This window comes from Charadrius vociferus, unplaced genomic scaffold, assembly GCF_000708025.1.
Source record: "Charadrius vociferus isolate BGI_N301 unplaced genomic scaffold, ASM70802v2 scaffold430, whole genome shotgun sequence".
Taxonomy (NCBI): Eukaryota; Metazoa; Chordata; class Aves; order Charadriiformes; family Charadriidae; genus Charadrius; species Charadrius vociferus.
In genome coordinates, this window is record NW_009646541.1 from 2,379,736 (window position 1) to 2,402,133 (window position 22,398).

Consider the following 22,398-nt stretch of genomic DNA (forward strand, 5'->3'; position numbering starts at 1 on the left):
AGGAAAAATATTCTTGCCATTAAACCTAGGCAATAGAACAATCATACTTTGAAGCATAAGGCAAATATATAAATGAATTAAGAAAAAACCCTTATGGGAACATTTTGAAGCCTTTGCCTGGCTCCGGCCAAATTCTACTAGTCACATTTACTTCAATCATGTCACTCCTGATATGGTACTTGCATGAGAAGAGAAAGTAAAGAACAAACAAAATGCTGGAAGTGATCAACAGCACAGTAAAATGAAGACTCTTTCAATTTCAAAATCTGGATTGCAACCGTTCACGTTTAAAGTTTTAATTTCAAAGCGCACGTTCCCTGCATCAAGCTATAAACGACCAATACCAACAATAAGAAGCTAAAGCATACCTCATGAATAATATCCATCATTTGTGAAATGAAAAACATGCAGAAACTGGTTATAAAATTCAATGTCTTTCCTCCTTAAAATAAAAACGTTTTACTTTTTGTACAATTTTGCCTTAAAGTTTCCAGCCCTTCAGCAAGAGAGTACACAAACACTAGAATAATCCAAGCATAGAAGGATTATTATGAAAAGAGGGGTTTATGGTTTTGGCTACTAATGCCACATTGGTATTTGCATATCAGAATAAACACACTACCTGGCAAGCAATTCTAATCAAGAAATTCACGACTGTATCTGTATGCTGCTTGTCAATCGGCTTGGAAAGAAGGGCATCAGCTCCTGGCAAGGACTGGCTACGTCCAAATACCTGCATGTATACAAAACACAAAATCCATGAGCACCACTGGAGAAGGATAATAACAAGAACTCATTTAAAATATTTTCTAAAAGTACAACCTTCAATTCAGTGAGTTTTTTCCACATAACTTGAAACAATTACACTAAATTATGTAGTTGTCCTTCTCCCTGAGGAGAAGGACCTGGGGGTGCTGATTGACAAGAAGCTGAACATGAGCCGGCAACGTGCGATCACAGCCCCGAAGGCCAACTGTATCCCGGGCTGCATCAGACGTGTGGCCAGCAGGGCGAGGGAGGTGATGCTCCCCTCTGCTCCACTCTCGTGAGACCCCACCTGGAGTACTGCCTCCAGCTCTGGAGTCCCCAACATAAGAAAGACATGGACCTGCTGGAGCGTGTCCAGAGGAGGCCACGAGGATGATGCGAGGGCTGGAGCACCTCTCCTATGAGGAGAGGCTGAGAGAGTTGGGGGTGTTCAGCCTGGAGAAGAGAAGGCTCCGGGGAGACCTTATTGCGGCCTTCCAGTACGTAAAGGGGGCCTACAGTGAGGGTGGTGAGGCACTGGCACAGGTTGCCCAGAGAGGTGGTTGAGGCCCCATCCCTGGAGGTGTTCAAGGCCAGGCTGGAGGTGGCCTTGGGCAACCTGGGCTGGTGGGAGGTGTCCCTGCCCATGGCAGGGGGGTTGGAACTCCGTGATCTTCAAGGTCCTTTCAACCTAAACCATTCTATGGTTCTAAATTGCCTAGTCAGTGCAGATTCTAATTTCAGAGTCTGATTTTTTCTTACAGCACTTATTGCTCCTGTAGCCGTCCTGAATCGTTTTACTTCTTGGCCAGAATCCACAGACAATCCCCTTTTAACAGCAGATGAGGCAGAACTTGCTCCTTCTCCACTTGCACTTGAATCCATATCTGAATCTGGCTGAAATATCAGCAATGTGCATGTTAAAAAAGCATTTAACTATATAACAGTTCAATCTTTACCAGTTTATTTGGACTTCCTACCTGCTGGTCTTTAATTCTTTGCAATTCCCATTTAATAACCACTTCAGCAAGATCCACTGCTAATTTTCTTTGCTCTATCGTAACGCTGGGAGTGAAGCCCAGTCTCTGCATGGCACTAACCATATGCTGAACCAAGTGATGTCTCACTGGATAATAAACCTGAAAAGATGGTTATGTTAGCCATTAACCCATAAAATTCTAGACAAAAACTACAGAGACAAAATAAAGCAAAATAGTAATATAGTCTTTAATCCTGAAGTCTGCTAAATCTGTACCGTGTTCAAATTCTGCAATCTGGAAAAGTAACTGCTGCTTAGAAAATAAAATTTTGGTTACAATTTTCAGTAGTGACTACTCATTTCATGTATCCAAATGAAGACCTTCTTTTGAAGATACATGATTTTTCTCAAGGACCAATCATTCCAATTTTTTGTTTATCCTTTTAGAGAGCAACAACTCACATTTGAACACAGTCAGATATTTTTCAAAAAGCATTCAGGCGTCGATTCCTGAAAAGTGACTTAAATGCATATTAGCTAGCTGCCACGTTGGATCATATCTTAATACGTGGTTTCAAAAATGCTCCTATATTGACATTCTGCAGCATTCCCCCATTTATTTCATGTTTCCCAACATACATTAGCTGGAGATAAAAGTTACCTAGTTAACCCCACCGAATATTTAAAGTCAAACGAACAAGGATTACTGGAGCACGGAAAAGAATATAGTTCTGCACTTTTTTTAAACAACTCTTAAAGAATCTTCACCACTCCGTTAAAGACCACTGCTACTGCACGTGCAATGAATCAACCTTGCAGACTTTCACCTAACACTCTGAGTCCTAACTTCAATCATGATAAGTGGTTTGCTATTTAATTTTAATAGTTGTTGTCAGTTTTAAATAAATATCTTTGCAGACAGACGATGCCTTTTGAAGTTAAACTGTATAAATCAGATTACGTTATTTTCTAATCAAACCTTAGTTTCTCTCGTTGATACCTGAGATACAGCGACTACCAGAATAACTGGTGCAAGTACCTTGAAATGTTGTACTATCAAGTGCAAAATATGTACTAGTTGGGGAACTGTATGACCCTCTTCCACAATGATTTTTCGTGTCCAGTGGGTCAGCATCTGGTGTCCATCCTCCATTCGAGCAGGCACAGCTGGAGTCAGAATAGCCATCGCTTGCCTGACAATAGCTCGGGCCTCCATCGCATGAGCTTTTAAAAGACTGTGAAAAACCTAAACAGCGAGGTTTTTGATCAACATTAATATTATTCAGAGTTACAAAAATGGAGCATTTATAAAGAAAGGGAAACTACAACATATGTTTTCTAAACATCACGATTTTTTCCTTAAGGCCCATAATTTGGTAGATCTATGATGACACTTCATCATCAGGAGTACAGAGCATGTAGTTGTGTCTCCCTTTACTTTCCCTTTTTCCTCCTCCCTCTCCACTGTCCAATTTTAAGTTCTCCTTTGGTCCCCACATTCTGTCTCAAATGAAATGTCTCTCTCTTAAATGAAGAAATATTACCAATTTTGTTAATTCAACCAAAAGGACGTTTCATTGTCCCATTTACCCGCTCTATTTTCACTTATCTTCAAACTTCCTTCTATACTGTCCCATCCCCAAATAAATTTGTATTAATATTTGGGTTGCTCCTTCTGTATTTGTTTGTTGCATATGAACTTAACTGTTACTTGTATACTAATTATCCAAAACTACTGTGCACCCCCTACTCTGAATTTTAAAATAAAAGAAAGCACACTACAGAACTTATCAACATCCCTTAAACCTAAGAATAAAGCCCAGAGTCAATACCTGCAGAACTATCTTCTTATGTATAGCAAATTTGGCAATGATGTGTGCCAAAAGCAAATGTCCACTGTATTTGCATGCTGGGTCCACACATGCCTTGGACAGCAGGCAAGGCCAAGCAAACGTCATCAGGCGTCGCAGTTTGCTGTTGCGGTTTTTGTTATTGTCGTGAATGTGATGTGGAGCGTGCTCAACCAGAAGTGTGGCAAACTGCAAGAGATATATCCTGAGAGAATCCAGCATGTCGGCCTGTTTTTCCGGATCAAGTACCTAGTTCCACAGATGATCAAAGAGGAGAGGAGGAAGGTGAGAAAAAACAAAACAAAACAAAAAACCCCAACTTTATTATCTATAAAAGCAAAGTCGTAGGATTTTTGCTTTTGGAGTTTTTTTTTAAAAGACTAGTCACTATAACCACTTTTTTTGATTTGGCTTAATACCCACAGAACAACCTCCTAAGGTGAGAACTTTTAAATAATGAACACATCTAGGAAATTCCAAGGTGTTAACCTATAAAAAAATAAAAAACAACAAACCCCAATCCTCATCTTCAACATCTATTTTACAACTGCTAACTGGTTCAAGGAAACTGATGTGAATTACAAAGACACTGATGTTCAGTCATGGAAAGTTTTGCTTATGAAAAACACTGGGATTACAGCCACATAAGGCCCATTTCTAAAGACGACATATCATAAACCAAAAATTGTAGTCCAGTCCTAGTCATGACTGATGGATCTCACAACGGTTCAAAGTTATGATGTGACTGGATATAACTGATCATAGCATTCAGAAATAGCACAACTAACTCAAATCAGGATTGAAAAGCCAAATGAGAGGAACAACTTTTTGGTTTAATTTTCAAACGCTTTCATGTAAACAAGGATTATCACCTTTGTAATAAAAACGCTCGTGATGCTTTCTGGATTGTCTCCTTCTGGGTTTGGGGGTCCCAACAGCTGTTCACCTTCACCCTTTTCAAAACTGTACAAGAAAGCAGGATTCAGGATATGTTGCAGCACCTACAGAATATAAACAAAACATGGTTATACTCAACTATCGGATTCTTACAGTGGCAGTCAACATTCAGGTAATTTCATATGCAAACCTGCATGTTAGACACACTCACCGCGTCGCCAAAGGAAGCTGTAAATAAAACCTTAAGAAACAGATACACACAGATTTCTTTCCCTGCGTTCCCCCTTCCAAGGGCAAAGATTCTTAGAAAGTGTAAACTAAAGTAGTCAGCATTGCAAGCAAGATGAATTGCTGTCTCTGTTTATTATTGCTCTTCTTCAGGTATGATATTTTCACCTAAATGGCTCTGCCAATTATCAAACTCGTTGACATTTAAGTAAGCGTGTTTTGTTGCCCTAGTTCCCAAGAAGAAAATTAAACCTAAATACCACGCTGCTTTGATTTAATTGCTTTAGTTACCTTGGCTTTGAGCTCATCTCCAAAGTTTGGGTCATTGAAGTCTACAAACCGGAAGAACAAAGCCCGTTTTTGGGGAATACTGTAGTTTTTGGGGATGTCTTCTTCCATGTATTCCTTTAAGAAAGTCATATTGCAGAGAAATCGACCCGTAAAAGCCCGAAGCAACTGGAAGAGCAATTCTATATCACCATAATTCCTTCTGTAAAAACACATAAAATAAAAAGCTTCCGTGAAAAAATACCCACCCAAACCAGTATGCCGATGACTTGGTGCAGAAACTAATCTTGGTTTTAGATGAGCAGAGAGCCAAGGGCAGGCAGTGCCAGGGGCATGGTTTGAGCTTGCAACAGTATTACGAAAGTTCTTAAACTTTCTCTTCAATAACTGCAAACCACTTTTAGTACCCCGTATACCTTTACAGTATTGTCAAAATTTTAAAATATGTACGCAAGCTATAGGAAATAAATGTTTTTACGTACTTGCAGTAATTCAGTAAGCAATACGCTAATAGCTTAGGTTCTTTCCAATTTGTCGCCGCCATATTCTCTTTCCGATGTCTCTCTTGAAAAGCTTCACTCACCCACACACGTTTCAGCTGATTCACCAAGGAATGCTGATTTGCTAACCAACATTCATCATTCTTAACAATAATGCTTATGATCTGTCAAAAGCAAAACAAGACAAACGCACAGTCAACATGCAACAGATGTGTCACAGAAAAAAATTTACAAAAGCACTTTTTTAAGGTCAATTAATGGTTCTAAAATATTTTTTAAAAGTCAGATAAGAACTAGTTTAGATCACTTTTTAAAGGAATTTATTTGAAAAAAAGAAGTTTCTGTTGCCATGTTCTTCTCTTGTATCTCGACGGATTTAAAAAAAAGTATAGTTCATTTGAGTCTCTTTTCGCTTTCTAGAGTGATGCCGACTACAAACACTTTACATTTTCATAGGTGTTTTTCTACGAGCTATAATACGCACACACACTTGAAAGCCTATATGCAACAGCTACATAGTCTAAAGAGGGTTTAACTATCTAGTGCAGAGACAGACAAGAATAAACGAATACCTTGATAGCCTGAAACTGAAGGTCGAGACGCATTGTGGTAGTGCTTGGAGAACCAGGTCTAACAGCTGCCTGGGTACCAACAGGTAACAGCAGAGTGATAAATCGGTTAGGATTAGCTGCCAGCACATCTCGTAGAGGTTTGGCATCTTTATGTTTTAAGAAACTCTGAAGAAAGGAAAGAAATAATTTTAATAACAACCTTTTAAAAGCATCCTGTAGCTCTTATATTCCTCACTGAAACTGCAGAGGTTATATTTCATAAACATAAACATAACCTCTACAACTACAGTAATGATCTAGAAAGGTATAAAATCAACATCTCAGGACAAACAAATACAAAATGGAGAACAGGCACCCTACAGCCACAGTAAGGCCGTGAGTAAGGACTGCAAGATCGTACAGGGAAAAAAAGATGGAGAACATGAAAAACTTTTTGTTCATCAGATCTGTGAAGATGAGGGCTTTTTCCTGCTCCCCTCCCCACGCAGCTTACCATAAACATTCTGCTCCACTGGGGATCATTTAAAGTGGCTTCCATCATGAACAGCTCCACAGTCTGGGATGGATGACGTGTCAAAAATTTTATCAGTGGTTCCCTGAACGGACTGCCAGCCTGAAAGATTCATAAAGCTTAAATTAAAAATGCAGAGTCTTTTCTACTCACTTACTAGCACTCAGAAAAATACATTTGATTTGGCATTTATGCAGACAGAAAATGTTCAGAACTTCTATGATGAGAATTTATTAACAATTTTAAAACTTCACTTTTAAGAGTCTAAGACAAATGCTAACACCTCCTAAAAGGCCTGAAGTGCGTATTTATTTATTCTATCAGAAGTTGCCACACCATGTTTAAAGTAGTATAATTATTATATATTAACGTTTAAAATGACAATAAAGTAAAAATACCAGTATTGTTAACTTCCACTTTTACCTCAATTAACATTGCTCGTTCTGTTTTCATGACAACTTCCAACAGAGGTTTCACCAAAGTCTGAGGGGCAGCTGGGATCAGATGGAATAAATTTATGATTGCTGAACAAATCTTCATTTCCTACAGGCAAAAAGAAACGCAATTAAATGAATATTACCAGCTAAATATAGAAGACCAGTATCAAACGTCCTACTTTTTTTTTTCTCCTCTCTATATTAGCATAGCCAGCAACCAAATGCAACGGGTTAACATATACGCTGCATCTACTTACCATGGCGTATGGAGAAAATTGCTCTTGTGGAAGTCTGCCCTTCCCCCCGGTAATGCCACGGTTTCGTTTTATTTTCTTTGTCAGTACAGCGGTGTTGTAGAGGCAAGCGCTCAACACCGGGCAACGGTGATGGCGATGGGCAGCGACGGAGCGCTGACTGCACTGCCCCAAGCGGCTCAGGGGCCAAAGAGGCAGACTTGCCTTCCCCACCAGGTTCTCACAGAGAGCCCTCAGCCCCAGACCAGGCACGAAGAAGACGACAGCTCTTGCACAGCACTGTTCAGCAGATCTCGCAAACAGCCGGTTACACCAAAACGTCACCTCTCTTCTCCTCCAAAGTCCAGAATAACCGCGTTTTTCTCTCAGTGTGTAATTTAAATGGGGACTATGTTTCAGTTAACCCGAGTGTGGATTTTCTTCATTAAGAAAAGGGAAAGGAAAAACCAAAACAAAACGCCCACCCTCATCATCCCTCCGAACCCCGTTTCTGGTATGCGGTGTACAGAGGAACGTTACGCAGTGCACTGCATTTCCTCAACTGAACCGACACAGAGGGGATCAGGCCCCGCTCCTTCAACCCCATCTGCCGGGACAAACCCCCACAGGACTACTCTCACGGACTGAGTTCAGGACTGAGAACACGTACAAAGTCTTTTGAAAGCACTTATGCCTTCACAGAAACTAAAAATCCTGCTCTTCCTCGTACAAACATGCTTAACAGCAATATTATAAAACAACTCTGCCACAGACAAACAGAAAACAATTCACAGCACTGCACTCAAAGGCACAATGCACTCTGCCCAAAACACAACATTAAAACTAACAAATCACAGTTTAAAAAAAAAAGAAAAAAATTAAAAACAAAAAAACCACAACAACAAAGAACTTCCTGGTGCCTCCACTGAGTTTCTCACCTCTACCCCTTCCACGGCAGGCTAAACCAAAACAGAAGTCACAGCATGAAAAGAAAAAGCCCACAAAAATATCAAATAAATTCACAAATCAGTATACGCTGTTCTTCAGGTTGCAGTCAGAAACTGACTTCGGTAGCGTTATTTACTCATCTCAAACTGAAAGAATGGAAACAATGAGTATCTCCCATGCTCTGAATTGCTCTCCTAAGGATTAGGATGAAAAGTATTCTTTTTGCTACTTGTACATTGTTCAGACGTAGCTTCTCAAGTATTTGTACTGAATAAAAAGATATTAGAGATGATTAAGTAGGGGAAACAATATTTTAATATCTTCACAGATAAATTTGTCCAGCATCAATTCTGAAACCACTTTCAATACTTGAACTACCAAGCTATAAAGTCCTTCTAACAGCCCGAATGCAGAATTCCCACCGTGGTGCCACTGCTCACGAGAGGCGCAGTTGGAGGCAACCGTCCAGTCAAAAGCTGGGTTTGCAGTTACCAGATGTGACCTAAAAACCCACGCCTTTCCTTGGGGGGGCAGGGAAGAGAGGAAGAAGGGTTTTAAATCAAAGATTTCGCTCATTGGGCGAAGATCTTAATTGGGATTAAGATCTTAATCGCTACTTTATGTGTTATGTTTTAATCTGTTCATTTACCTAAACAGCCAAGTCACACTTCAGGAACACAGCAGGACTGTCGTAAAATTATTTAGGTGAACGAGGAGCTTAGTTATTCTGGCATCCATGTGGATCTTTACAAAAGCTGTTGATTGTTATGCAGCATTTCTAACTGAGATGTCTGAAGTTTTTAGTTTGTCTAGAATCGCCATTCACCCATGAAAACTCATTCCACAGCCTTTTGGACTGCTTCATGAAGAAGCCTCGCTGACTAGCCGCTCTCTGCGCTATGCTGCAGAACTGCGCCACAGCACCAGCGTCACCATCAAATGGCACCTTCATCGAGTGCCATTGGAAAAAAATGAAAACTCTTTAGCTCAAAAAAAGTCCCTGTAACAGTGCTCTGTACCGTTTCAGCTGGGAAACATAAGGCTTTCCTGACCAATTCCATTGTCCGCTCAGTGTTTACCATCTCCCAGGTCGAGCCGCTCCCTCACTCTGACTGATGCAGCCTGCTCCACTAACACTCCCCACACCGCTTTTAAGTGAAGATCTCGGATTTTGGAATCTCACTATGGCCCAGAAGAAAAGAGAGTGAGTGAAGGGCCAGCTACGGCAACTCTGACCGCCGGTTTCACCCCCCGAGTTTTGCCACATTTAGAAGATAGTCACAGCAAGAGCGCCCTGTACATCCGCCATACGATCCCAGACTGGCTACAACCATGATGTCGGAGCCCTCCTGCAGCTCCCCAGGGTTTTTATTTTTAAGGAAACCTGAGAGCAACAACTAGGGGGAAAAAAGCAGTATTTCAATTGGCTTTGCAGTCACAGAATTCTATTTGAAAATGTTTTAATAGACTTCTCTCCTCCCTCAAGATGTGACAGTAGATTTCTTCTCAAGTGTCTGATATGCACCTTTCCCTCAACACACACAGGTTTTAAACCAACACTAAAAACAAAATTACAGGTTAAGGAGACTAAACACACAACTACATAGAAAACATCAACAGAAAACATTAAAAGCAGAATTCACAATTAAATGTGATTTAAGGACAACTAACTATTCTAGAGGTGCCATACTGTGGTTTGAAAGACTATTACTATAAAAAGATCTGCAAGATTATCTGTAATCATCAAGTTTAAGGAAAAGTCCCAAAGGAAGAATATGAAGGCCTTAGAACTACTCTGATCTGAATAAAATTATTTAATGAAAGTATTGAACTGAAAAATGCAGTTTTTCGGTTTAACCATAGGAAACAAGTTCTACTCCATTAGAGAACATCTAGGTCAAACACAAAGCAATGACTAAATTCAGACTTAAAAGCTCTCTCTGCAATGACGGGAAGGAGTAACGAAAAGCCATTAAGCCATTTCCATGTTTTGAGAGAAATAAAAAGCCAATCTAATTTCAATCTAATTTGAAAAACAAAACAAAAAAAATCATGAAATTCCTTCCCCATTTTTTCCTAGTTGCAATAATAAACCTCAACACTTAATATAAGTTATTAATAAAATCTTAATAGAATTATGGGACTTCTGTAATCTAAATGAAACAACACTGAAGCAGGAATTCCCTTCAGCGCTGTATTGCTGAGAGCACTCAGTGTTGTCATTACGCTGTGTAATTTCCACTGATAAGAAAACTGATCTCCCTCAGTTCAACATTGAGGCCACTAGTTTGGATGGGAGAGAGATTTTAATGTGATCTCAACTGGCAAATACTGAACTTGTTTTTCATAAATTATATTTAAAATGAACTGGGATTATGTTATTATTCAGTATAATTTTCAAAAAACTATGTTATGAACATCAAACATATTAGTGAAAAAAGAGGCATTATGCTGCTGAGCCCATCAGCCATTCCAATGAAGAACAGAATTCTAGGCAGAAAATCCTGAAGAAAAAAAAAATCCATAAGCTGTTCCCACACCAACCTATCCAGAACAGGCTTTAAGGTAACCGTTGTCAGCAGATAAGCAGCTCCTCTTACTAAGACTTGTAACGAATATTCAATATACATGTAAGTTCATTAGCTTGTAACAAAACATCAGTGTGTAATCAGTTATGGCAACATTTACAACTGAATGAGTTTGGTAATTCCAAAACATTAATACTATTTGTTTCTTGCCTTCCCACATAAAAGCATTCATTAACTTACATTTCCATCACTCCGTTGTCCACCTTTGTGTGTAATAACTACAACTTCCATCCATTTACGCAGGTGTTGCTATAAAGAGAGAGAAATTAGTACTATTCTTATAATTATACTGTTTCAACTTAGCGAGTGACAGCATGTGCTACAAGAGAAGAAGTAGCAGAGGCAGAAATGATTGTTTGAAGGAAACAAAAAAACGATCAGTTATTTTCATTCCCTCAGACTGAAGAGCTTACTGTCGCTGAGTCCTCTCCATATTCCAGAAAGGAGGGGTTATAAGAGTACATACATTAAAAGGCACAAAAATCTGAAGTCTGATAGGCTTACATTTGTTTAATTATTTGCTTGATATGTATGCATTTAAATATTTAAATATCCATGGCAAAAGTATAAAGAGTTCACATACACAGTTTAATAACTGCAAATAAGGAGGGCAATACCTTCCACCATTTCATAAATCAAGAAAATCACCAAAACAGACTGAGCCCACGAGGAAGTAAAACACAATTTCAAGGGTTTCCTTAGTATATTATGCTGCTGGCACCTCGCTTAAAGATAAATTTGTCCAAGCAGACCTTAGCACAGCTGGGTATGTCTTCACTAGAGAAGACCATCCCTCAACTTTCTGGTTTAGGAGCTCTTTAGAAATTAACTCAAAACGTTTCAAGATTATTTTTTTTCCTATTAATTGTGACACAAAAATCTTTCACTTCCAATATATTCACCGAGTCACTACTGAGTTATTCTTTGACTTGTGAACAATACAAATATTAGGTACAAGAAAACAACTTCCCGAAGAGCTAAAGAAAACTCGAATGGGCTTACCATCATCTGATCACAGAATTTATCATTAAAAGAGTTTGGAAAAAGTCTAGTGACAGATGTTAGACGATTCACAACGTTCAGCGTCAGACTTCGATAGTCTCCCAACATCATAAGCAACGGTCTCATGTGTGTATGAATTTGATCAACTTCTATGGTAGCTCCTTCCAGGAACTGCAAGAGAGCACAGGACTAAGATACAGAGGGAGAGGGGAGCAACTAACGTGCAAGCATCTTTCTTAAAATCAATTCTGCTGACTTCATTTTTCTTCTTTTATTTTTTCCTTTCAGAATGTAATAACTTAAACAATATTTATTGCTGGAAATATATATAGTGACAAGATGGATTTGGGAAGTACTTAAGTATTTCTGACACACAGAAGGAGATTCCATAAAATAGTCAAGTAGGAGATCTTAGTTCCAGACGGACTGAAAAACTGCCACAGCTATAAATTAAATATACAGCTATGGGCAAACTACTTAGACGCTGCTTTATTAAGAACTGCCCACGAATGTGGCCGAAGGCAATAGAGCAAATTTCTGCCTTAGAATCTGCATGCACCCTGAGTAACAGAAGAGGTCAGGAGGCCCTGCCTGCAAGCAGCCAGAGAGCATTTCCGCTGTAACCAAACATCCCGTGGGCATAGTTTTATCGCAGCAAAAAATGATCAGGAAATCTTATACCAAATGCATAGGCCAGAGCAATCCTTACCTCTCAACCCAACTGTACTGTCAGCAAGCCATAAATAATAAGAAGTACATTCCCTTTCATGGCCAGAGCGACATGAAAAGGTGTCTGACCTCTAACCAGTCAACAGCCTAAACAAATGTAACCCACCAGTACTACTGCAGTTACATTCCCTCTCGCATGCCGGCCAATCTACGCATCGTTACAAAGAGGCTGTAAGTATTTTTATTATCATTTTCTGTATTTAGAAGAATGGTATTAAAATCTTGAAGAATCAGAATTAGGCATATCTACCGGCCAACAAATCCGGATGAGAGAATATCCTTTTCCCTGTCCTTCCCGCTCTTTTACACTATAACCTAGCATCCACAGGACAGGCAGTGCGTGTAGTCCCACGTACGGTCAATGCTAATCCTGACCTTAGACAGTACAGCCACTGTCCTGTCCTTAAGATAACTGCCGTACTGTCACGCGGAGCCGAACTCTGCTGTATTGCTCACTTTTCCAAACCCAACTATGGGGTCTTGTCCTGGTTTCAGCTGGGACAGAGTTAATTTTCTTGGTAGTGGCTGCTGTGTTTCAGATCTGGTATGAGAGGAATGTCACGATATTTATAGTATTCAAGGACTTTTTTCAGCCTCCCATAGAAGCTGTGAAGGAGCGCAGACAGAACGATGCAATGGCCAATGGGATATTCCGTACCACAGACGTCAGTACGTAAGTGGGGTTCGGCTGGGGGGCAGAACGCGAGAGCTCTGCTCAGGACAGTGCCAGGTCACCAGTTTACCAGGTGGTGAGAGTGACTTGTGTCACTATTGTTGTTGTTATCACTGCTATTTCCCTTTTCTGTTATTGTTTCTATTAAACTGTCCTTATCTCAACCCAGAAGTGTTTTTTTCCTTTCCCTTCCCTCCTCCCCTCCCCCTTCTCCCTGCCCGCCCGGGGGAAGGGGAGAACAGCGCCATCGGAGAGTGCGCCTAGCTGCCGGCTGGGGCTAAAGCGCGACAGGCCCCTACCGCTTCTTTTAGGAATAAAGAAGAAACACAAGAAAAGCTTTTACAGTCAAGCCAGGCACGAGCATTTATGAAACTGCTGGGGAGGACTGACACTGTTTAGTTAGAAAAGACAGAGTTACAAAGCCCAGACAAACAGAAAGACCCAAAGACAGAAAGACTGAAAGGCTGACCGTGGGCCTCGTCCAAAAGCTTATGCTTAATTTCAACCAGAAGAAATTTTTATTTACGTTCAAACTCCCAAAAACCCACGTCTGACAGGAACATAATTATATTGGTGTCACCAAGGAAAACGTAAGAGAGCAGCCATAATGTCCTGCAGAGAACTTTCCCAAGAAGCTTTGTAACACGGAAGTAAAGCAGAGAGAACGAATGCCTCAAACCCAACCTTGTTTCAATACACTAACCTTTCTCATGCACGCTTCTCCTGCCTCCTGCAGTTCATTATTTGTTGAATTAAGTGCCTTGAAAAGTGCAGCAATGATTTTCTCTCTCGACTGAGGCAAGTAATTGCAGGCAGCTAGAGCATCTGCAAATACCAAAGTAAATTTGTTCTCTTTGTTAACTCAATTTTAAAAGAGATGGAGAAAAACCCCCTTATTCTACATTTCTTCTCTTCAAGTTTCTTTTATTTCATCTTAAATTACAGACAGCTAAAGCATCGCATGCTTTCCCAAGAGCAAGAGGCATCATAAAATAGTAAAAGAATGGAAGTTCTATTAACAGTGTTCTAAAATTTTCCTAATGCTATATAACGTAATTAGTCTAAAAATATTTTGGGTTCATTTCAGAAACTAAATCCTGCTCATTAGGAAAGCAGCGATAATTTCCCATTACTCCCCATTAAACTGTGACCTCTAGAGAGCAGTCATTAGTCTTCAAGCGCCCAAGTTTTCTGCTGAGCTTGGGAAGAAGACTGCCCGTTGCTCCTAAGGACACTTAGGAAGTTTTACTTACTTAAGGCTGCAATCCGAAGAGGTACAAGTGATGGAAGACTTTTGTAACAAGGTAGCTTCATTAAGGCAACATCTTCAGCCTCACACAAATTCAGTAACTAGGGAAAAAATTAAACAATCATTTTAGCATAGCATGTAAATCGCATTCAAAAGGGTATTATCAGAGTCTTCTTTCCTCGAAGAGCCAAGTTTATCCAAACACACTAATCAACCTCCAAATTTCACCAACAGGCAAAAATTCTACTCGTCTTGTTTGGACAAGACAGCTAGGAAACCAACAGACTACACAGTTTCTCTAAGTTGAATCTACACACTAGTTTTACATCTGATTTTACTCAAACTGTTAGGGACTCAAAAACCTTAACAAACTGTATGTATGTTTTGGTGGTACAACAATTTATTTAACAGATACAGTGCGCATAAAATAAGACTTAAATATGAAAGTTAGCGCTACTAGACTAGGAGTATAACCCCAAAGTTCATTTAATATATTTCACGCACATTAGCATATTCTGCTATTATGTAGTAAGTAAAGGCAAACCTCGACTCACGTTTCAAAAGACAAATTCTTACATTTTGGTGAAAGTTTAAAATGCACAGAGAAAATCTGTATTTTTAACAATGAAAGGTCTAACACTATCACTACTTAAGCATCTACATTCAGACATGAGAACATAACAAGAAAGTACCTCCGTGTAGAAAACCTTGTGTTCCACAACATTGAGATCCATTGTAAACAACCGGGGCTGCAGCGTTGTGCAAAACGTATTTCCCTCCATCAGACCAATCTGGGCATTTGCAGGCTGATGCCTAAGCAAATGCTTTTTAGGAGGAACCATGTCTTGGAGAACCTACACGATGTAATTTAGATGCCTGAATTAGCAGTCTATTGGAACCACCCCACAGACCTAGCCACTGAGAAGACATCACCAGTCATGGCTCCATTTGCTGTTGTGGCTCCAGATGTACCCTTAGAAATCACTGAGCAAGAAGAAAAGTATTTCTCTGAACTAATTTAATTCAGAGTCAGTTAGAGAAACAACTCAGCATCTGTAATTATTACATATTCTCCGTGAACAGTTCTATGATATTTAATAACTTTGCATAACATTACAAACAACACGGAAATTCATGGTGTTCAGCATTTCAAATGTTCAAAGTCAGAAATCAAGAATATTTTAAGCTCCTAAAACATCAGAAAAACAAAAACATTCATGCAAGTTTTTCCCATTACACCAATCTCTCGCTCTCCCCCATAAACACCTTTAGCAAAATAAAATATCAATTAGGGGGCTTCTCTTTATGTTCCCAAACTACAGTAACATCTCTAATTTCATATGTTGTGGTGGCCCTTAGGGCTTACGTACATTCACTTGTCTTTCAAGAGAATGAATGCTATTAGCTTTAAGGAGTATCTAGCAAAACGTAATTCAACCAGCTTTGATCTTTATAGTCTCTTTCTGGATAGGAAAAGGCATAGCAATGTGCCTCCTATTTCGAGAATAACACAAAACTGAGGCTCAAAATGCAGTATCTACCTGGCCCAGCCTATGTCTCATTGATGGCAGGACGAGCAGTCCGTAATTTCAGGACTTCAGGAAGTAAATCAACCTGAAGACACTATAAATAGTGGCTAAGTAGCCAGGAAGAGCTTGTACGAATCTCTATAGTACTGCAGGCACGTGTACTTTACAACAATGAAACCCAGCAAATGACAAACATGTGCTATCAAAGCACTAAGAACTTAATTCATTAATGTGAGAAAATGTACCCAGAAAAGCCTTTTGTAAATCCTCACTGGTAAACAACTTTAAACTCACTTTCAGTAAGTATTTCTGCTTACCTCTTTGTGTGGCTCCATAATCACCGTGACACTTTTCCCAGTGACCTGTGCAAGCACCTGCAGCGAATGCATGGCCTGTTTTCTCACAGTAGAGTTTGGAGAGGTTACTTCTCGAACGAGGTCATGTGTTACATGATGGAAAGACTTTTCCTGTGCTGCTAGGATTTCTTCTGTTTTTTCTTCGTCTTTCAAAGGAGTTGCACACCTAATCAAAAGCTGTTCTAATGTGGTCTTTGCCATAGCAACCGCTCCATTGGAAACCTAAGGTGTCATAGATGATTTTTATTAAATAAGAACAGAACAAAGACTATCGCAGATACAATACATTCTGAAGTTAAGTAAAATCAAGATTAGCAAGAGATCAATCTGTGTAAACTTAAGAACAAAAGTTTGTTTCCTCATACCATTTGATATATTCATTCATTAAATACCTCTCCAGTTAGATCCATCATAACAAAGAGAAGTGCCTTCAGGAAAGTCTGCTGGTTCTGGAGGACCCAAATTAGTGGCAGTCGTTCCATAAGAAATTTAATTGACACAACACCTCCTAGTTTAGCATACCAAGCTTGTTCGTAGCAGCAAGCACATAAACGTTCCACAATGTACGAAAACAAGGGAAGCTGACAGGCCTGGAAACAAAGAAATGTATCAGTTTGCTTTTTCAGCTTACTGATAGCCTCCAAAATTCTAGAAGAAAAATTGCATTGGCTGAAACTAGATCATTTAAATACATTAAATATATATATATATATATTACCCTTTCCTTTGAACCCAAGATAATGCTTGCAACATCAAATATCACTGCTAGAGCCACCTCTCCTATTTTGCAGAGCTCCTTCTCCTCGTAGGCCATGCAGATTGCTATGGCATCGATCAGCACCAAGGGATCCATGCCTTTTGACCCGTTTTCTTCACTGTGAAACATGGCTGTGCTCGGCTGGCTGCCAACCTGATAGCACTGCAGCAAAAAAGGACCTGCGTTTTGTATTGGGGGAGAAGAGAGGGGAAAAAGGATAAAACCATGGATATTTCAATATGAATAGTCTTTCAATTAGATTTTACTACTCCTCTGACTAGCTGATGGCAAAACCAGTAAGCACTGTGTCTATTTGCATATAAATGGATTGTAAGGCATTCTTCACTCTTAGAAGAAGAAAAAGATTACATCTACTTGAATATTTTCTTCCATGCTCTAGACTGTGCCCTGCAAGAAGATTTAATTAAAATGAAGAATCATACAAATTCAAGTTACATTAACGTGACAATGAAGAGTGATATGCTTATAGCATGTCTTCTCCCAAATTACTTGTCTTACAGTCCAACTCCAAACAAAAAGTTTTCTTCATCGATATAAGACACTGTAGTGCTCTAACGTTTACTTAGTTCCTCTGATGGTCCTTCAAGTCCACAAGCAGAAATAATCCAATTAAAGACCATCCATACAAATAACTGTGTATACCAAGTTACACAAATGCTCTGGAAATACAAAGTGTTCCAAGCTGTAATTATTTCATTGGCTGTAGCATGTTAAAAGTATTGTTAGGTGATTGATTGCTTTTTAAAATACGCTTAATAATTTTTTACTGCTCAGAAGAATTAAAACATAATTCAGCCATCAAACAAAACCCAACACACCTACGCAGAAGCAACTGTAATACCATGACTTCCTTAAAACAAATTACTGTTAGAAAAAGTATAAACTTCTCCACCCCTCTCACGACAGTCCACGCGATCTCTATTCCACTTTCCTTACCGCATTGCTGCGCCACTGCCACCATTGTGTAATGGCGGATTAAGCTGGCGACAAAAGGCAGAGCACTGGGCCTCAGATCTTTGATGACTGCTGACATGAATGCCCCTGTCAACGCCTGTTCAAAGGTTTTACGAGCTGGAGTATCCTGAGCTTTGTATCGATGGGAAATAATCACACTGGGTATGGACTTCTCAGTAAAGCTGAAAGACAAAATTAAGTTCATGACAATCCTAAACTGCAGTACTGGCAGCTCAATCATGAGCATCGCCGAGTACTTAATTGAAGTTTGCTCTCAGTACCTAACTCCTTCTCCACATCCCGTTTTCCCCTCATTTTGATAGAGCTAGACCAGTTCACTCAGTCCGTATTAATTTTGTCAACCACTGACTGTGCTCAAACATGATGGATAGCTCAATTTCATCAGCAACATTTAAAGCCAGTGGTTCAGAAGAAGGCACGTACATTACAAATAACAGGTATACAGGCATCACACTGCAACTCAATTACAGAATGTCATTTTCGATATTTTGACATTTTTACCTTTTTTAAAATGACATTTGATTTTAATCTTGAAAGATTGAAACACTATTTATCAAATCACCACCCAACAAAACCCATTCATTGCAAAGCCATATTTATGTCAAGTCTAACAAGTCCAAATTATAAAAGCTACTATACTCTTTAGCTACATTTACTACACTGCAAGAGTCAAAGTCAGCATACACTTTGCAGGCAAAGATGTCAAAGTTGTCTAAAAGCAATAAACTCATTAAGTATCAATGACTAAAATTCTAAAATATGTAAAAAAACCCAACAAAAAGCCCCCACACAAACATAGGCTACGTGTGTCACTATGCTACAGTTTGGTCACTAAATGAAACTGAATTTTCTCTCTCTCTCACTTTAGTAAAAAGTTAGATGTAAATACAAAACATCACAATCTAAGTTAATCTTTAAACCACAATTAAGCACTAGAATGTTTCAAGTATTTAAATATATTAAACTGAGATTAATTTAAAAAACGTCTGATTATATCTAACAGATTATACATTGGACTGTGATTAGGAGAAGAAAATTGAAGTATGAAACATTAACACATCATTGGCATTAAATAACACACTGACAAAATTCCTCTTACTGGAAAGTCCTGCGTTGATTTAAAAGCAGGATAAACCAGTAGGTAAAAATCCCACGAAGAACACACTGCCTAGACTAACCATTGCCTCTAATTTACGTTACTCTAAAGACACTATAAATTTTACATACACATTTACGTTTAAAGAATTGTCATACTTGGGATGCGCAAGAAGTTGGTATAATGCATGTTTATTATCATCCAGGCTCATCATAGCTACTAAAAAACACTTGATTACTTCCCACGCTTGTCTCCGATAATATGGTTCTGTGTTAGCACTCTTCAAACAGTCCAGGGCAGTCTCAATTGCCTGTAAGGAAAACAAGATAGCGAGTAACCAAACACTACTTCTTCTTAATATTGACAATAAGGTGATTCATCAAGGAACCAGTATCTTTAATACATATTAAAAGTAACTTCAAAAGAATGTGCAATTTGGACCTAAGTTAAGAACTGCAGAGAATGCCTGAGAAAGAGGATCTGAAACTACGATGGCATTGCTGTGCTTTAATAAATGCAAAGTTTCACAGCAGACACACTCATTTCCACCGTCAGAAAGCATGTGAAGTCATGAGTGAGGTACACCTTCATTCTCTCCCCCTCTCAAGAAAATTTTCCTCACCTTCCCTCCAGCAACAATTGCTGTTCCTAATCTCTATATACCGTAGGTATACAATGCATTTATACACATATATAAATGGTACCAAAAAATGTTCTATCTTACAAATCACTTTGTCATATTTTCCATGCAAATCAAGAGCTACATCACACATGGTGAAATGTCCCTGTAAGCAACTTCTGAACACTGTTTACTTCATGGAAATAGTACTCTTTTTTTCCTTTGCAAGAAGATTTATTTAATACATTTGAGAATAACTCAAATAATCTCTTAAGATATGAAAGCAATGAAAAGGGGGGGTACATATATACATACATATAAACACAGCTAGATACTTTCTATCCTTCCCCAAAAAAGAAAGGAAGAAATTAAAAACAAGTGAGACAGGCATTAAGTCAAAAAACCCACATAAAAAATATTTCAAGAGTGCACAGAATAAGGAATTTCAATACCTGATCGGCGGTAAATAAAATCTAGCCATCCATGCTTAGAAAGGATAATGCAGAAAAAGGCTCTGCTACAAAGAAGTGGGAATTTTCCTTCTTTGAAAGGAAAACCATCTTTGTACTTACTGATTTAACTAGCTGTCATCCCACTGCTGGTTGAGTAACCTTACCAGCATCTCAACGGAAAGAGCTATGAGTTTTACGCAGACCACAGACTACCAAAGCACTAAAAGAAAACAGGGATTTCTCATTTTCAATTTATTCCACTTCTTTTTCCTTTTAATTTGACATTTCCTTTCTATAGGTATAAAGTACTCAGCAGATAACATTGTTTCTTGGTCAACACTCAGAAGCTGAAAATCATTCCATATCATTAACCAACATGTTAGATGCATAAATACTTTGGAAAACTAGGTTTGAATTAAACCTAGCGTGACAGGAAAATGCCAGCAACTACAGTACTTGTATGTATCCGACTCATCGGTTTCAGTAGAGAGGGGAAAAGGGTAGAGCTACCTGCATTTTAACAACCTTTTTCCCAAGCTGTTTTGAAGGCGGCTGGCTGCATGGAGCCAAAGCAAGCCAGCTGCCTGCAAAGGCGATGTTTTACTGCGTTCAGATGGTACCTACTCGTGAAAGCGGAATTGAAAAGGTAAGTATTAAAACTCTACAGGCCAAATTAACTCAAAATTCAGCTTCACTCTCAGATCCCAAGACACAGACCCAGATTAGATTGCTGTAATTAGTCAGAACGAAGCATTAGCGATACATGGAGATTGTCGGATGAAAGCCAGTACAGGGACAAGGTGGTTTTGCAGCTGCAAGAAGTACTGTGCCCAACCTACAGACAACAAACAAAACCAAACCACTGGAGTCACTAGAATAACCACCACTGAAAGATTTCTACAAGAATTTATGGGTACACTTCAAAAAGAAAATACAGAGGGTTTAGAGCAGATTCCCACTCCTAATCTAAGCAGTACATCAAAAGTTAGAAAAGGGGAAAAAATGCACAGAAATCATTTACTCGTGCCAGTTTAGCTCCCTGTCCTATCACTTTGTAAAAGCAGTACAGCATATTTAAATCTATTATTTTTCGGTGACATATAAAACAGTTTAAAGGGAACATACAGAATGAACAGGTTGGCAAGGTTCTGCTAATTTTGCATGTCAAAATGAAGCAGGAAGGGAGTGCGGTCCATGTGCCTGTACGGAGACTCTCAACCGATCACTACATCATGAAAAAGCAAAAAAGCTCCTTGCAGTGATTTCTGAAAAAAATGTTTTGTCCTTTACCTGCCAAGTCTGGCAACGCAAAAGTTACTTGAAGAAAAAAAAAAAAAAACACACACAAAAAAAAACCCCAAACCCAACCGTAAGTGCGTTTCAATTCTGTTTCTTCATTACAACATAAATTAATTAGAAATCTCTTTATCTAACTGGAGGGATACAAAAAACCCACAGATATACTTTTAATTATGTAAATCATATAATTTTAGATATTCATTAACTTCTATCTGGAACTGGCAGACATCCCACATATTTTATCAAGGTTTTACAAGCAAACTTCCAAAAAATCTGTAACAGAGGAAAATTGAGTAAGATGGTTTCTCAGCACAGAAAAGAACTTAAGCGCTTACCTTTTCCATTGGGAGCTGAATGGATGCTTTACAGTCTGAAAACTCAATTGTAATACTGGGTCCTTGGATTTCTGTGACTATGTATTGTAGCTTCTGTGATTCCTTCAACATCTTCCTGTTACTTCCACCAAATTTCCCAAGTACCCGGTAAGCCACATGAGAAATGCTGTCTGCAGGATTGCGCAGGGTACGCCACAAAGCCTGCAAGTGTTTATGGTCAGACCAGTCTCACTTCAAAATTTTTCAAGTTGTAATGTAAAAAAAAGTCAAGAAAAGCACTTATTCTTGTATCTGGGTAACTGATCCTGCGTAACTTCCAGAAATTACTTATCTAGGTTGAAGAAAAGCAGCCCCAGTTTGCAACAGTTCAGATGCTTTGTAACAAGGTTGTCCTAAAGGCAGTTTTAGATCAGATTACTGTCATCAGCTACAAAATCTTTGCCACACTGAAATGTAATTTCATGTTTATAACTAATATTAGATAAACAACATTATGAATTTTAAAAAAAAGCAGGACTGTTAAGGCTG

General features: G+C 39.0%; 1 protein-coding gene across 1 annotated transcript in view; it reads right to left on the reverse strand.

The window, feature by feature from the left end:
- Positions 1-22,398, reverse strand: part of TRRAP (transformation/transcription domain-associated protein) — a 94,010-nt gene that overhangs the window by 50,153 nt on the left and 21,459 nt on the right. Inside the window, exons 20-41 of the mRNA XM_009886198.1 lie at positions 21,871-22,071; positions 19,324-19,475; positions 18,031-18,230; positions 17,035-17,252; positions 16,709-16,906; positions 16,278-16,538; positions 15,124-15,285; positions 14,436-14,532; positions 13,886-14,007; positions 11,781-11,951; positions 10,959-11,027; positions 6,996-7,115; positions 6,555-6,674; positions 6,062-6,226; positions 5,472-5,653; positions 4,993-5,191; positions 4,449-4,577; positions 3,559-3,825; positions 2,766-2,972; positions 1,728-1,886; positions 1,510-1,644; positions 623-733 (exon numbers count right to left, since the gene is read on the reverse strand). Of these exons, the coding sequence (XP_009884500.1) occupies positions 623-733; positions 1,510-1,644; positions 1,728-1,886; positions 2,766-2,972; positions 3,559-3,825; positions 4,449-4,577; positions 4,993-5,191; positions 5,472-5,653; positions 6,062-6,226; positions 6,555-6,674; positions 6,996-7,115; positions 10,959-11,027; positions 11,781-11,951; positions 13,886-14,007; positions 14,436-14,532; positions 15,124-15,285; positions 16,278-16,538; positions 16,709-16,906; positions 17,035-17,252; positions 18,031-18,230; positions 19,324-19,475; positions 21,871-22,071 (3,645 nt within the window). The remainder of the gene's footprint in view (positions 1-622; positions 734-1,509; positions 1,645-1,727; positions 1,887-2,765; positions 2,973-3,558; positions 3,826-4,448; positions 4,578-4,992; positions 5,192-5,471; positions 5,654-6,061; positions 6,227-6,554; positions 6,675-6,995; positions 7,116-10,958; positions 11,028-11,780; positions 11,952-13,885; positions 14,008-14,435; positions 14,533-15,123; positions 15,286-16,277; positions 16,539-16,708; positions 16,907-17,034; positions 17,253-18,030; positions 18,231-19,323; positions 19,476-21,870; positions 22,072-22,398) is intronic.